The following is a 13,640-nucleotide window of genomic DNA, read 5'->3' as shown; positions in this document are numbered from 1 at the left end:
TAACAGAACAAAATAACTTTATTCCATTTGTTAGACAGGCTTCTAAATGGGCATGGTACAAACATTCAACAAGATCCACCCATGAACTGCGGAAAAGTGGGATGACTTGTCTGGGTTATTGCAGCCCCTGTTATCTGACCATGGGGTTTAGCTCTCTTCCTCTGAAAGAGAGAAAGACAGTACAGTGGAACAACACAGCAGGGAAAAAAAAAATCACAGTAGTTTAAAGATGACATATTGAGGTCACATCTTGCCTGGCATTCTCACTCTGTACAAGTCTGTTCATTAGTAGATCCCATGAACTATAAAGTTAAAAGGCTGTATAAATTGCTACATACTTCCAAATTTGCAAGCAGCTGCATGATTTGTCTGAGAACATAGAAAGTGGGTTAAAAAAAAAAATCTCTAGCTGTAACAGTTATGCATCAACCCTTCAAATTATGAACAAAATGCACTGAGGCCTGCCCAAATTTACATATAGTCTAAGATGTCACCATACTAGTAATATGAGGTTCAAGTCAAGCTGCTTCCAACAGTGGAGAGAGAATCTGTTAAAGAGCACGTGCCAAGGACCAGCAATTAAATCAGGTAGTTCATTTACACCTGATACTTCTGCAGAAACATCTAGCCTATAGTGCTAGTGGTCCTATAAACCATATTCCTCTGAAGTTGCCCCAAATCGCTCCAGTCCTTCATTTGTGTTTTCAATCTTGCTTTGCATTTCTTCCCTTTGATCCACAAGTGCAGGGAGAAAATGGCTCAGTTCTCATTACTGCTGGGTACCTGCCACTTGCACCAAGTCAATGATTACAGCATCCTATGATTCAGTATTAACAAGCTGTGCATTCTTTTCCAAACTCATCTTCCCAGCTAGTTCCCATGTTTAGGTTCTGTCCCCCACTCTAATTCCCAGGTTGCACCTCATCCTGTTTTTCAGTGCTCATGTTTTTATGTATCCCCAGCTCCCGCTTCTATCTTTCACTGTCCTTTTAATTTAGCATCCTCTGAATATCATTAGCATGTTTACACATCTTCTAGCACTGACTGGAAGGCCCTCAGAGACTGCATGCTCCATCACACCTCCCTTCGCTGTAGTACACAGCATGAAGATTCTTATTTCATATTGCTATATGATCATCTTTCTCCCAGGCCGTAGGTCAAACCACTTGGCAGTACAGCTACCGAGCATTCACACTCACCTTCCTCTTCCTCCTCCTCCTCTTCATCATCCTCATCCTCATCCGAGCTAAAGGTGCCATCAGGCAGACTGTAGATACGGATCACTTGCTTGTTGGGGTCCTTGAGGATGAGGTACTTGCCCTCATCTAGTTTCATGCAGATGTCAATAACGCAGCGCAGGATGCCCCACGCATTCTCTATACTCAGGTTAATCTGACTGGCAAACTCATTAGGCTTGAACTGCTGTGTTCCCAGAATCACATGTCGAGCAGAGTCCTTCACATGGTAACGAGACACATACCTAGTGAGAAAAGAGCCAGGAAATTCAATGGCCCAGCTCAGCTAAGGAAGCCATTAAGAGAAGCATGATGTTCCCTCAGATTCAGCTTCTGGGCTGAAAAGTGAGAATCCTTCCCGAATTTCAGAAGTGAGAATTGGAAGAGCCTCCTGTAGGAAAGCCATTTTCATGGCTCAGCCAATGAGTACAAGCACAGCAACCCTTCCTCCACCCAGTCAGAAGGTGCAGTGAACCAGAAAGGCATTAGTCTCACTGGCAGTGAGTTCTGACCCCATGATTACATACTTCTGTGGCAGCTCCATATCACAAGGATAGAAGCCAAAAAAACTGCATAGACACTAGATTTGAAATAAAAGTCTCATTTGAAGTACCAAATTATCAGAGATACAACAAGAGATTAAAGCAGGGATGGGGATGTCCGGCCCACAGACCAGATCTGGTTGGCTGGGGACTCCATTTCCCAGTTCCCCTGCCCGCATGGCTTGTGCTGGTCTCCATGGAGACCCCGCCTCAGCCGCACCAGCAGAGCAGTGTGGAGGGCTGCTTCAGAGCTGCTAGGAACGTGGGACGGGGGCAGCTTGCTCTGGAGCCAGGTCAGAGCCGTGATTTGTAGCCTGCACGCTTCAGGCAGGGTCATGCAGGCAGGGGATTGTGGCTGCCCTGCGCTCTGCAGCAGTGACAGCCTCTCTGGAGCCAGAGCTGAGCCATGATCCCCCATATGCGTGCCCCCGCTTGGAGCATGCAGGCTACAGATCACAGCTCCAGAGCAAGTTGCCCCCATCCCACATTACTGGCAGCTCCCTGCGCTGCACTGCTCTGCCGCACGTACTACTGGCGCAGCTGAAGTCTCCGTAAAAACTGGCACGAGTCATGCGGCTGCGCAGGGGCAGCTGTGAAATGGAATCCCTGGCTGACCGGCAGCCCAGAGGTTCACCATCCCTGGATTAAAGGAAGAAAAATATGTTATGTTCATATTTAAATGGCTCAATGAAGGAGAAACGTACAAGACAGTTCAGCAGCCAAATCTCCTGGCAGCCAGTAGGCAAAAGGGGTTCTAGCCAACAGAACCTCTACACTGACAATGTGAAAGAACCCCCCCAACAAGAAACACCTTGGCTAGGGTGCCTGGGAAACTGGAAGCGCTGGCTGAAACTAGGAACAGATGAGCTCAGAAGATCAAACATGGGATGAGGCCTTACAAATTGTTCATTCCAAAATAGTTGAGGCTCACTACTCCCCAAACTCACAAAGACCAAACTCCTCTTATATCTAGACATGGATCTCTCTAGGTCAAGCAGGATTGAGGTTTGCAGGGAAGCAGCTTGCACCAAACCATCATCTGGTTCCCCTACTTTATATTTGTGGCAGATTAAGATGTGATGTCTTGTAGTTGTGCCAGGGTTGACCCTGTAGCTTTACTAATAGGTTAGACAACATATTTGCCTAAGATGGTTTGGATAGGGATGATCCTGCCTGAGTCCAACTGAGGTTGGACTAAACCAGCATTTCTCAACCTGTGGGTCTCAAGAGTATCTCAAAGGGTCACAAGCAAACTTTAAAAATAGATTCTCCTTTAAAGGAGAAAAATGTGGAAAACCATGGCTTTTCCCTTGCAGGCTGGTAGAGTTCCAATCTGCAAGGGGCTGCTTGGGGCCCCTCAGGCTCCCCACCGACTTCACCACTCGGGGGGGGGGGGCTAGGGCCTGGAGTGAGGGGCACCAGCAGGGCCAGGGGGTGTTTTCTACTTAAACTATTTACTGGGTTGGGACTGGCCACTGTTTACAAATGGGTCCTGGTAGAAAACAGGTTGAGAACCACTGGGCCTAGATGACTTCTGATGTCCAGTCTTATTTGACTTCTTCCTGTCTTACTTGCCTATGACGAATGTGCTCCATGCTGCTCCTGAACATATGTTCAATTTGAATGATTTTGTTTGCTGAATAAAAAGAAGGGGATGGATTTTTGTGACTATCCAACTACTAAAAATAAATAAATAAAATTAATCAAATTTCCCTCTCCTGCTGTAGAAAAAGCACGAGGCATATTCTTGACAGGCATTCAGACTCTATTGGTCTTACCCAAGTTTCAGATACTCTGATCCAGCCAGCAGTGCACAACATGTCCAGCGAGCTAGTTTATAACTGTTGTTTTTCAGCTCTGTGGCGATCACAGCTCCCCTCTGGGAGTCAAGCTTCTGGCGCCAGTCCACTCCATTGCAGTGCTGAAAAAGGAAGCCAGATGCAGCAGATGAACAAGAGGTACAATTTAACTCTGAACTCATGCTGAGACATCTCCTTTGAGCCACCTAACGACCTATACAGGAGAAAGGAAGGAGGCTTAGCAAGACTCCTGACTAATGAAGGGAAGGGAGTGATGGGACTAGTATGTACTGGCTAGGATACAGTGCCAATTGGGGAAAGAACAGATGGGCAATTCCAACTGATTGGCTATTGCAGGGCATGTCTGGACCTTGTTGTTGCCTCCCACAGACTAAACTAGTCAGCATGTTAAGTTAGCTGGCATCTTTAGACATCTGTCTCATCTCCTGCCTGCTGTACCTGATATGTCAGGCAGAAATGAAGCACTTAAGAGCTAGCTTTGGTATCTTGCTCTTCCTCACCCTGGAATCCCATTCATTCAGCGTTTTGATGTTGATGAATGACACTTCTCCATTGGCTCCTGTCATGACACCATCATGTTCACAACGGACAATAAGATCTATGTCATCTCCCAGCTTCCATCTTCGGTACCTTTAAGCACAGAATCCACTGGGTTATTCTCACAGCTTCCCCCAAAATCCACATAAACGCTCACAAAAGTTATTTCAATTTTCATCAGCCTGCAGTGAGGATTTCAACTCTGTCCTTACAAATCAGGAATAGAATGGAAAGATATTGGCCAAAAGTCCCATAGTCCCTTTCAAATGTAAAGTTTTTATCAACACCACTACTAAAGCTGCTTATGGAAGTTGTATTCTCACCCCTGACCTTTACTTTTCTCAAACATGCATATGCTGAAAGCAAACAACTTACCGGTATGCAACAGAAGCTACTTCATTCTTATCTATGTCATCTTCCACAAATGGGTTTGGGTTGGGAAACTTGTATTTTTCCTTCCCCTGCAGGGGGAGCAAGAAGAGTGTAAGGGCAAGAACTGGAAGATGTACCTAGGCAGGACCAGTATATTTCCTACTATGGCATGTACTCAGTTCTCTACATACAAACTATTACTTAAACCAACTTGCAATGTGTGCAACAAACTGTTAGTCCTTTAAGCTCTATTTAATACAGTACTGTATCTCTTGTTTGATACAATGCTGCGACTTGTAACTGCCTCACTTATTCAAACAGCTTCTTAGCAGGTGTTTTCCAAAAGGGTCTGGATAACTGAGGATGTACCGGAGCCATGTTGATCAGTTTTCCTTTGTACACAAGTGCTAAGAAAATGAAGGCATCTGATCTCAGAGACATCACCTCTGGTCCAGCTACCATCCTCTCAGCATCCACATCTTTTCCCCTCAGCATTTTAACTTGGCTCAATGCTGTCACAATTTGCACTGGGTCAGCAATAGCAGCATTACCCCTCATGGGATGCTCCTTTAGAACTGAGGTCTCTGAAAGCCTCTTTCCCAGCAGAGGACTCCTCCCTTTGAAAACCAGAACAGGTTTTGTGGAAAAGTATCCCTTCCAAATGAGGTGCTTCCCCTTCTAAGTAGCTATGTTGTAGGGATCTCTTCCTGGCAGCATCTTAGACCTCTGGAATTAATCTTCCTTCCAACACTCTGCATGACAAGAATTTTCCCTAAGGCCATTTCTCCTTACCATTCTCAGGCACTGCTGGGAGAAGTTATGGTTGATGTAAGTGGCTTCCATGGCTAGGTTGCGGGGTGAATTAAAGGAGTTGCCTTCATCCTGTGGTGGTTCATTGGCAGTTTCACTCACTGTCAGCAAGTCTGGGAAAAAGGCCAGGCATAAGTGGTTATCAAGAGGTTTGCTGGTTATCAAGGACAGCAGAAAACCTCACTAGATCAATCCTGCAAACTCCTTTCCCCTGCAGAAGCCTCTTCAAAGCATGCAAGGGCAACTGTAGCAGTGGGATTACTCCAGGCATGGCATGGACACAGGCACCTGAAATGGGGCATTAGCTTGGGGAAAGGAGAAGAGGTATGGAAAGCTAAATGTAAAGTCCCTGTAAAAGCAAAGTGCTCCACTGCCCAACTTTTGCTTGTGGTCTTCTCCTTACCAAAGTCAGAATTGTCCCTTTTGTCAAAGAAGAGCTTGGATCCAACTCTCTGGACAATAATGTCCCAGGAATACACAGAACGAGTGCAGCTCATCAGTGTGGCCAGGATGGCATCTGTGGCAAATACATTCCCCTGAGTCTTTGCTAGCTGCAGATGAAAGGAAGAATGTGTACAAATGAGAAAAAGCAGCCCTTGCTCCCTCATCCTACCCCTGAAATTGCAACTTTAGCAAATCGGATCCCCAGTTTCTTCTTCCATCAGCCTAACTAATGGTAGTCTCTATTGGAAAGTAATGACATCTGGGTTTGAAAGTTACTACCCAAGCCAAACTCATTAGACCAAGAGGGAGGTCAAATGACACCCAGAAAACTTAGGCTTAGACCTGCCCAAACATGGTGGGAAGAAAAGACAGAGCTATAGTAAAGCAGGAAAAAAATAAGTTCCTCATCTTCTGTCCCTGACTACATCATTGCTCTAAAAACTTAAATTTTCTTCCCAAGGCCAGAAATCTTGTGAAATCAGATCGCTGACCCTCATGCTTCCCTTGCAATGTACATTTTGCCTGCAAGTCTGCATTTCTGCATCCCAGTTTTGTGGGGGAAGCCAGACTACAGCTGTCCTTGGGCTAATCTTTATTCAACCAATAACCTACTGCTCATAACAAAAGAAACAGTATCTATTATCACAACAAAAGAAACAGTATCTATTATCACACTTTTTTATTTCTAAGGAACCAAGGACCAATTGCCAATCTCTTTTCTTAACCTGTAGAGCAACACATCCCCAAGCTTTTTAGCCAACATCTGGTCACAACAGCAGAGCTCAAGAACAGCATGTATTAAGAAACATACTATTATGCCTCAAGCACTGGAAGAAGGGGATTATACCTTGCGGATCACTGGATCATCAGTAGTAGTGACAGTGTGGAAGATGCGTTTAATGCTTCGCAAAGTCTTCTCATTCCTTGTGGTAACACGGTCAAAGGCTTTGTCATAGTATTCCAGGGCCCCACAGCACTCTCTGCAGAGACGAGAGTTGTAAGACTGCTGCACAATTAGCATTTCAAAGTGCCACAGGACATGGTGCTCAAGAAAGAGGGCTTTATCACCTCTTCTGTATTCTTCTCCAAGAGGACTCCTTCCTAAAACTGGAGCATTAGTTAGTGCCCCAGAACCACAGGTTTTGCACCAAAACCCCACCCCTTTCCACACACACAGATTATACCCCCAGATCCCAGCTATTTTATGAACATACATGTCCTCTGGCTCTGAGACCTCCAGGTAGCGCATCTTCATCAGCCTAGGGAAGTCCATCTCCTCTTTCACTTCCCAGTCACTGCGGACTTCAACAGAGGAGTCGCGAGGCTTCTGCTGTGCAGCCAGAAGAAGTGCAGATGGATAGGGAAAGAAACACAGCATATCAGGACTTGTGTGAGAACAGCAACTAGGGACCAGTGTGACAGGAATTCCATGGGAGTGTTAAGTGTTGCAGTCATGATGATCCAGGAATTGTGAGGGGCAAGGATTTTTAGAGTAGTAATCTTTTATTGGACCAATTGCATAGTTGGGATAGTTAGACAGGCTTCCAAATGCAAGGCTTGAGGAAGAATGCCTAAAAATCCCTGCTTCTTACAAAAATTCTAATCACAGCCAAACAAGGCATGAAGTCATCACAACACTAAGAGCAGCTAAAGCTGAGGTTTTCAACCTTTTAAGCCTCATGGCATCCCTCTAAACTTTCCTGAACTTCAGGAAACTCCAGCTGAGAATCACTGAACTGGAATCTAAATTCAGAAAAGATATGGAGGCCTTCAGGCTACAAAGATTAAGAACTACCTGACCCAGCCGGTGTCACATGAAGGCAGTGGGGCAAGACTTCAACATGCCCTGTGCTTTCTATTCTCCTTCCCCTCCCCACCCCTGGTACCTGACCTGACAGGGCAAGGGCAGACCCCACTGCTGAGGCTGCTTCTGCAGGGTCTCATGCTGACGACCCTCCCCATGACCCCTCTCACTAATCCCAGAAACATGGGAAAAATGGAGGGAATAAGCCAGGCCACAAAGTGTGGCTCTGGTCCCAGGTCTGCTTGACTGCAGAAGAGTTTGCTGCTGGGGGCATAAGAGCAGCTGGTTTAGGGGTTGCTGGGAGCAGTCTCTAGAGGAGTACCCCTAGGTTGCCTGACTGGGGAGGGTGGGGGCTGGGGATTGGCACCTTTACAAGGGCCTCATAGCACCCTGACTGAGAATCAGTCTAGAACTCCACGATCAGACTGTGGTTGGAGATTAATTACTTTACCTGTGATTTTTGGTCCCATTTCTGCCTCACCCCAAACTGCTTCTGAAACTTTTTCTGTAACTGCATGCGAGCTCTATAAAAAACAAGATTGTGATAACCCCAGTAGGACTTGTCCTAATGGTGATTTTCCTACATACCCAGGTTCCCAGCTCTGACACAACAGCACAGACAGGTTTCAGCCCCCAAGCCAATAAGCTCACCTTCTGATCCAACAGCTCCCAACTGCAGTATTTCTGTTCTAACTGGCCCTCTATATAGGTTCATGTCAGTGGGAGTGCCCAGTCTTAGGAAAAAGCACTGTGGTTTTATGGAGATGAAATACTACTTAAAAAAAACCAAACCAACATTCTTTCCCAGATTTGGTTTAGAAACCCTGCCTAAAGCTGACCCTTCAAATTAGAGCACAGGTCAGCCAAATATGTGGGCTTTAAAAGCTTGGAGAACTTTTTTGTTACCTACTAGGCCTATTGAGTTCTGCTGTAATTCAACTGACAGCAGCCAAGTGGTGCAACTAGAAGCTCTGCTACAGTCACAGAATGTTCGTGTTTGAGGCCCTCACCTCTCCTTCTGCTTGGCACTTTTAGGCAGCGTCTGCATGTTGAATTGAAGCATATTCCGACGGTCCTTGTCTCTCCGAAGGTTCCTCTGAGAATATTGAGGAGGAAAAAGACATTCAAGTTATACATGCAATCTTTACAGCAACTCCATTCCTCTTCCAACAGGGTCCAGTGAACAGGTACCATTACCTGTGCAAACCGCATACGATTCCTTTGGTATGGTGTTTTCTGCGTCCGCGCAGTATCCACCAGCTGGAAGCTCGTCTCATCCTCCTCATGGAAATATGCATACTGGCTTCCCCCACCAAACTGTGATGAATACTTATCTAGGGGGAAAAAAATGTGATTCAAGATCAGCTTTTGTCTGCCTGCAAAATATTCTTCTGGGAAAGTCACAGCTTGCAATTCCCCTGCCAAATGCTTGTCCCAATTTGAGACTTGAACTGCAACTTTTCATTTAGAGAAGCAGAGGCCCTACCCTCCTGACTTCTCTGAAAAATGCCATACTGAGGGAGCTATGAACATTTGCTCTGAGATCAAGACACTTCTTGCACTAGGGGACAGATGTGGGATACAGGGGCACCGCTGGAACAAGTAATGAGGGTGGAAACAGGGATGACAACAGGAGAAAGGGGGGGAGGAGGAACCTCTCCAAAAAACCCACCATATAGGAAGCATCTCAGAGAGGAATAGCTACCAAACTCAGAACTTACTTGTGTATCGCTTGTCCTGATACGTGGCTCCTGTCCAGTCTGCAACCTAATCAAAAAGAAAAACAGAAACAAGAGTAGTGATGGTATCAACCACACCTCTCACACACAGCACAGTAGGGTCTCCTAACATAGGTGCCACTCAGTGAGAATACGCAGAACTAGAACTTCATGCTCAGAGCCTGCTGCACATTCACCTCAACTATCAATTCCTTCAAACTCCCTGTGCTGCCTGCAAATACTGTCAAGAGTTCACAGATGTTCTAGCAGGAGCGCTGCAAAAGTTGGTACAACAGTGGGTAAGGAGTGTGTAGAGCTGCATGTGGAGAAGCTTTATATGGAAAAATGCATGGCACAGACAAGGATTAGAATGGCATCAGGAAACAACTGCCTTAACTGACTGCTTCACTGGCTCAATCTGACAGCATAAGCTGCGGTACCTTTCCCAGACGATCTCCTTTGCTGAAGGGCTGATAGGGCATATCTCGGAACTGTTCAGGCACAGCACATGGACCCCAACCCGAAGGGTTGTCCTGGATCACGGGTGTCACAAATTTGGCCATCTTCTAAAATCCTTGGGAAAAAAATAAGTGGAATGAATGGTCAAGCGTCAGGAGTATTTTAGTTTTACAAGACTGAAAATGAGGCTGCTGGGAAACTTCAACTGATAAGGCATTTATACCATCCTTTTTTGCGTTGTGAAGCGCGAGAGATCCAGCACATCAGAGTAGACTATTTCTGGTCCACACGTGAACTGATATGCACATCAGTACTGCATCGCATGCATGTCAGTGCAGAAAAAGTGGAAGCGGCATGCTTTTGAACTAGAACATTTTTGATGCCTTTTAGTTCAAAGGCACACCATCACCATTTTGCCAGCACTGATGCACATTTTGCCATTTATACAAATACACATACTGCCGTACCAGTGTGGTGCAAGCATGTGTACAAATGCCCATAACGACTAGGTCAGCAGTTCTGAACTGGGGATACATGTACCCCCAGAGATTACGTGAAACCTCATCAGGGGGTACGTGAGATATATTTCATACACTGTCTAACACAGGGTGAAAAGTTAATTTTCCATTGAAAGGGGGTACATGAAGTTTCACTCTGAGACCAAGGGGTACATCGAATTAAAAAGGTTCAGAACGGTGGGACTAGGTGACAACACCATACCACTCAAAAAAGCAAGTAGTGGATGCCAAAAATCAGGGTGGTAAACATATGGCCTACAGGCAGGATCTGGCCTGTGGGTCTCAGATTGGCCCTTCATGCTGCATGTGGAAGCTGGTCCGGTGTGCAGGCTGCACCCAGTATTGTGGATGCTGATCGTGGCATGGGGTGATCTGTCTTGGCCGCAAGCTGCACATTATGCCTGTGCTCAGGGCTGTCTGGTGGGGTGATGCATGCAGCAGGCACCTGCCACACTGCCCTGTGTGTCAGTTCCAGTGTGCACTGCCAGCCTGGCTGGCCTTGGAGTGAACACAAAAGGCTGGTCCGGTGAAGCACCACATACAGGGCACACCGCGCACAGGCCCCTTGGGCCAGAGGCAGTGCTCACTGTACCAGGCCCCGCTCGTACCGGTCACTACCCCACAGTGGGCAAGGGGAGCACACTGCCTACGATGCCCGACCCAGCCCAGAGACCCTCCCTGGGCACACTCTGACATCCCCACCATCATTTTTCTTTTTTTAAACGAGCCCAACTTCGCCGAGGCAGCCGGCCAGGGTTGCTCCGGACAGTCTCTGGCTCCTCGACAACGCTACCAGCCGGGGACTGACAAGGCCCACACGAGCCGCCCGCACCTGGGACAGCTGCAGCGACAGCCCCAGGCAGCAGCTCCTGCGGCCAAGGGGCAGTCACCGGGTGCCTCCCGGGATTTTTTCTGCCCCATGTCCCCTGTCGCCGCAGCTCCCGCAAGCCAGGCCAGGCCGGGCAGCGCGCGGGCGGGGGGGGAGGGGGGGCCGGCTGCACCGCAGCCTGGGGCCAAGCGAGAGGGCCGAGGCTGCCGGGAATGCGGGGCACTCGGGGCGGGCCCGTCCCGGCCGCAGCCTCTGCGCGACTCCGCTCACCTGCGCGGCGCGCGCCGGCCCGGATGGAAGCAGATGCGGACGCGGCAGCCCCGAGCTCCAGCTGCTTCCAGGAAGAGCGCGCGTGCAGCCCCGCCCCGCGTCGCGCCCCTCGCATGTCATCGCTCTGCGCCAGCAGCCTGGCTGTTGCAAAAGGTATGGGATGCCGCAAAGCACGCCCGGGAGTGTTGCAAACTGCGTCGCTTGCGCGTTTGAGTCGAGAGCTGCTGGGGGCGAGGTGGGAACAGGGTCGTTATCCACCTTCCCATAAGGCTTTGGTTTCTCCCCCTCCACTCCCGGTTATTCCATAGTGTGCTGCAGCGTGGCCAACTCTCATGATTTTTACCGTTGCTCTTAAAGTCGACCCTTGGGAATTTGAAAATCTTAGCTCTTTCATATAGATATAAAAAATACGATATACATATATATATATATATATATATATATATACACACATACACACACACACAATATCATTTTTATATATATATATATATATAAAAGGAGCTAAAGTTATTAAATTCCCAAACGGTCGACTTTAAGAATGCCAATAATCATAAGAGGTGGCAATACTGGCACTGGATGGTTCCCTGCATGGCTTAGCCCTGATGGCATCCCACAATGCCTCGTGGCTCCTCCAGCAGCCCACAATGCACCGTGAGCTGAGTGTGCTGCACACAAGACTGCAGTGGGGCTTTCAGTCCCCTCTAGGCACAGCTCCTTCCCCCTGCCTGCAGGCCTCCAGCCTGGTGGTGCCTGGATTACCTGTGCCAGGAGGTGATGGGGTTGCATGGAAAAGTCCATCTTACTGTCCCAGCACAATAAAGGCACCAGCCAGCTCTTCACATCTAGCATCTTTCCCAGATGCCCCACAGCTGATGCCTGACTCCAACAGTGATTGTCCACTAGGTGCTGCTGCCGCACCCTGGGGTGTCAGGAGATCCTTTCAGGGGTGCTGTAGGATGCCGTGCACCCCTGGTACCATTAGGCATCTCAGGTTGACCCAAAGGTTTCCCACAGGAATCCAGAGGGTTAGAAATGCTTGGGCCTGTTACAATCTCCCTCAGTTCTTTGCAACATGATCGCTCTGCTACTTTTCTGTAGTCAAAAATTGAGTGAAAACTAAGCTGGCATTTTCCACGGGGTGCCTCCAGTCTAAAAAAAATGAGTTCTACTGCTCTGACACAGAAGCCCACTGCTTGATGCAAGTCCGCAACTCTTTTTATGTTGTGCTGTTCTTGTATCCTCAGTCAGACCAACAGCCTTTCCTGAGATCCTCCTTTCTCTCCCCCACATTCCTTGCTTAAAGGCAAATAGATAAGGATGAGAGGGACCCTGGCTTGTAATGTTCTGGTCATCGTGTCCCTGTTTATGGTCTCTTGAGAGGTTTGACACAGTACCTGGTCACTTAACTTGTTCCATATGAGTTTACTAAGACTGCTTTTTTTTTTCTTGATAGCATTCAGGCAACAATGCTGAGAGATGTGAATGCATTGCAACTACATGTGGGAATGTTATTTTCTGTTGAATCTGCCAATGAATGAACATGAGAACTACCATTCACAGGAAACCCTTGCTATTTGCGGGTTCAAATATTCACGAATGCCAAACCCGCATCTTAAATACACTTAAAGGAGCTCTGTGCTTGCTGCCACCGTGCTCCTGCTGCTGCCAGTGCAGCCGTGTCCCCCCTCCCCCACATCCGTGTGGGCACTGTGCTCATGAACGTATTTGTTCAAGAACATATCCTGCACGAATGGTGAGGGTCTCCCGTACTGAGTCAGATCATAGGTCTATCTTGCCTAGTATTCTGTGTCTCACCATGGCAGAAAGTAGATGCTTGAAAGGGAAAGTCAACAGAGTATGACCACGGTTTATCCTGTTCCTCTCCTGCTTGCAACCTCCAGCATTTATAAAGGCCAGGAAGTTCTGATTCAGAGGGTGTACCCCTAACTCACATGCCCAATAGCTACTGCTGTACCTTTCCTCCAAGAATTTGTCCAATCCCTTTGTGAATTTGATTAAACTATCAGCTTCCACAGCATCTTGTGGCAATGAGTTTCATACTTTAATCACATGTTGTGTGAGAAAGAACTTACTTTTGTTTCATTTAACCTTACTGCCTACTACATTCATTTTGTGACCCCTAGTTCTTGGTGTGTGTGCGTGTGCATGTGCGCACGTGGGCACGCAGGAGAGAGAGAGAAAATGATAAATCCCTCCTTACTTTCTCTTCATTGGTCAGCATTTTGTAAACCCTTATTGTGTCCTCTATCAAGTGTCTT

At 47.4% G+C, this 13,640-nt stretch overlaps 1 protein-coding gene across 2 annotated transcripts; it reads right to left on the bottom strand.

Moving 5' to 3' along the window:
- On the bottom strand, positions 1-11,503 carry EIF3D (eukaryotic translation initiation factor 3 subunit D). Of its 2 annotated transcripts, none has more exons than XM_090043104.1 (15): positions 11,359-11,503; positions 9,723-9,856; positions 9,286-9,331; positions 8,762-8,898; positions 8,575-8,660; positions 8,016-8,088; positions 6,975-7,090; positions 6,608-6,740; positions 5,720-5,867; positions 5,299-5,429; positions 4,510-4,595; positions 4,098-4,227; positions 3,556-3,698; positions 1,200-1,480; positions 1-161 (listed from the first exon to the last, which is right to left on the bottom strand). In XM_090043104.1, the coding sequence occupies exons 2-15, from the start codon at positions 9,843-9,845 to the stop codon at positions 148-150; spliced, it is 1,647 nt and encodes a 548-aa protein (XP_089899230.1). In that variant the 5' UTR covers positions 9,846-9,856; positions 11,359-11,503; the 3' UTR covers positions 1-147. The 2 variants fall into 2 exon arrangements, with proteins under 2 accessions (XP_089899230.1, XP_089899231.1); XM_090043105.1 differs by having other exon boundaries at positions 6,975-7,087.
- Between the last annotated feature and the right edge of the window lie 2,137 nt (positions 11,504-13,640).

The sequence above is a fragment of the Crocodylus siamensis genome, chromosome 4 (genome assembly GCF_052110815.1).
Source record: "Crocodylus siamensis isolate JL-2025a chromosome 4, ASM5211081v1, whole genome shotgun sequence".
Classification (NCBI taxonomy): domain Eukaryota; kingdom Metazoa; phylum Chordata; order Crocodylia; family Crocodylidae; genus Crocodylus; species Crocodylus siamensis.
This window is presented reverse-complemented; position numbering and strand designations above follow the sequence as displayed.

Coding starts and splice junctions, on each gene's coding strand:
- EIF3D (XM_090043104.1), bottom strand. CDS start 9,845: ATGGCCAAATTTGTGACACCCGTGATCCAGGACAACCCTTCGGGTTGG. Junction 8,661..8,761: donor ATCGTATGCGGTTTGCACAG/GTAATGGTACCT, acceptor CAATATTCTCAG/AGGAACCTTCGGAGAGACAA. Junction 8,089..8,574: donor AGTGCCAAGCAGAAGGAGAG/GTGAGGGCCTCA, acceptor TGTTTTTTATAG/AGCTCGCATGCAGTTACAGA.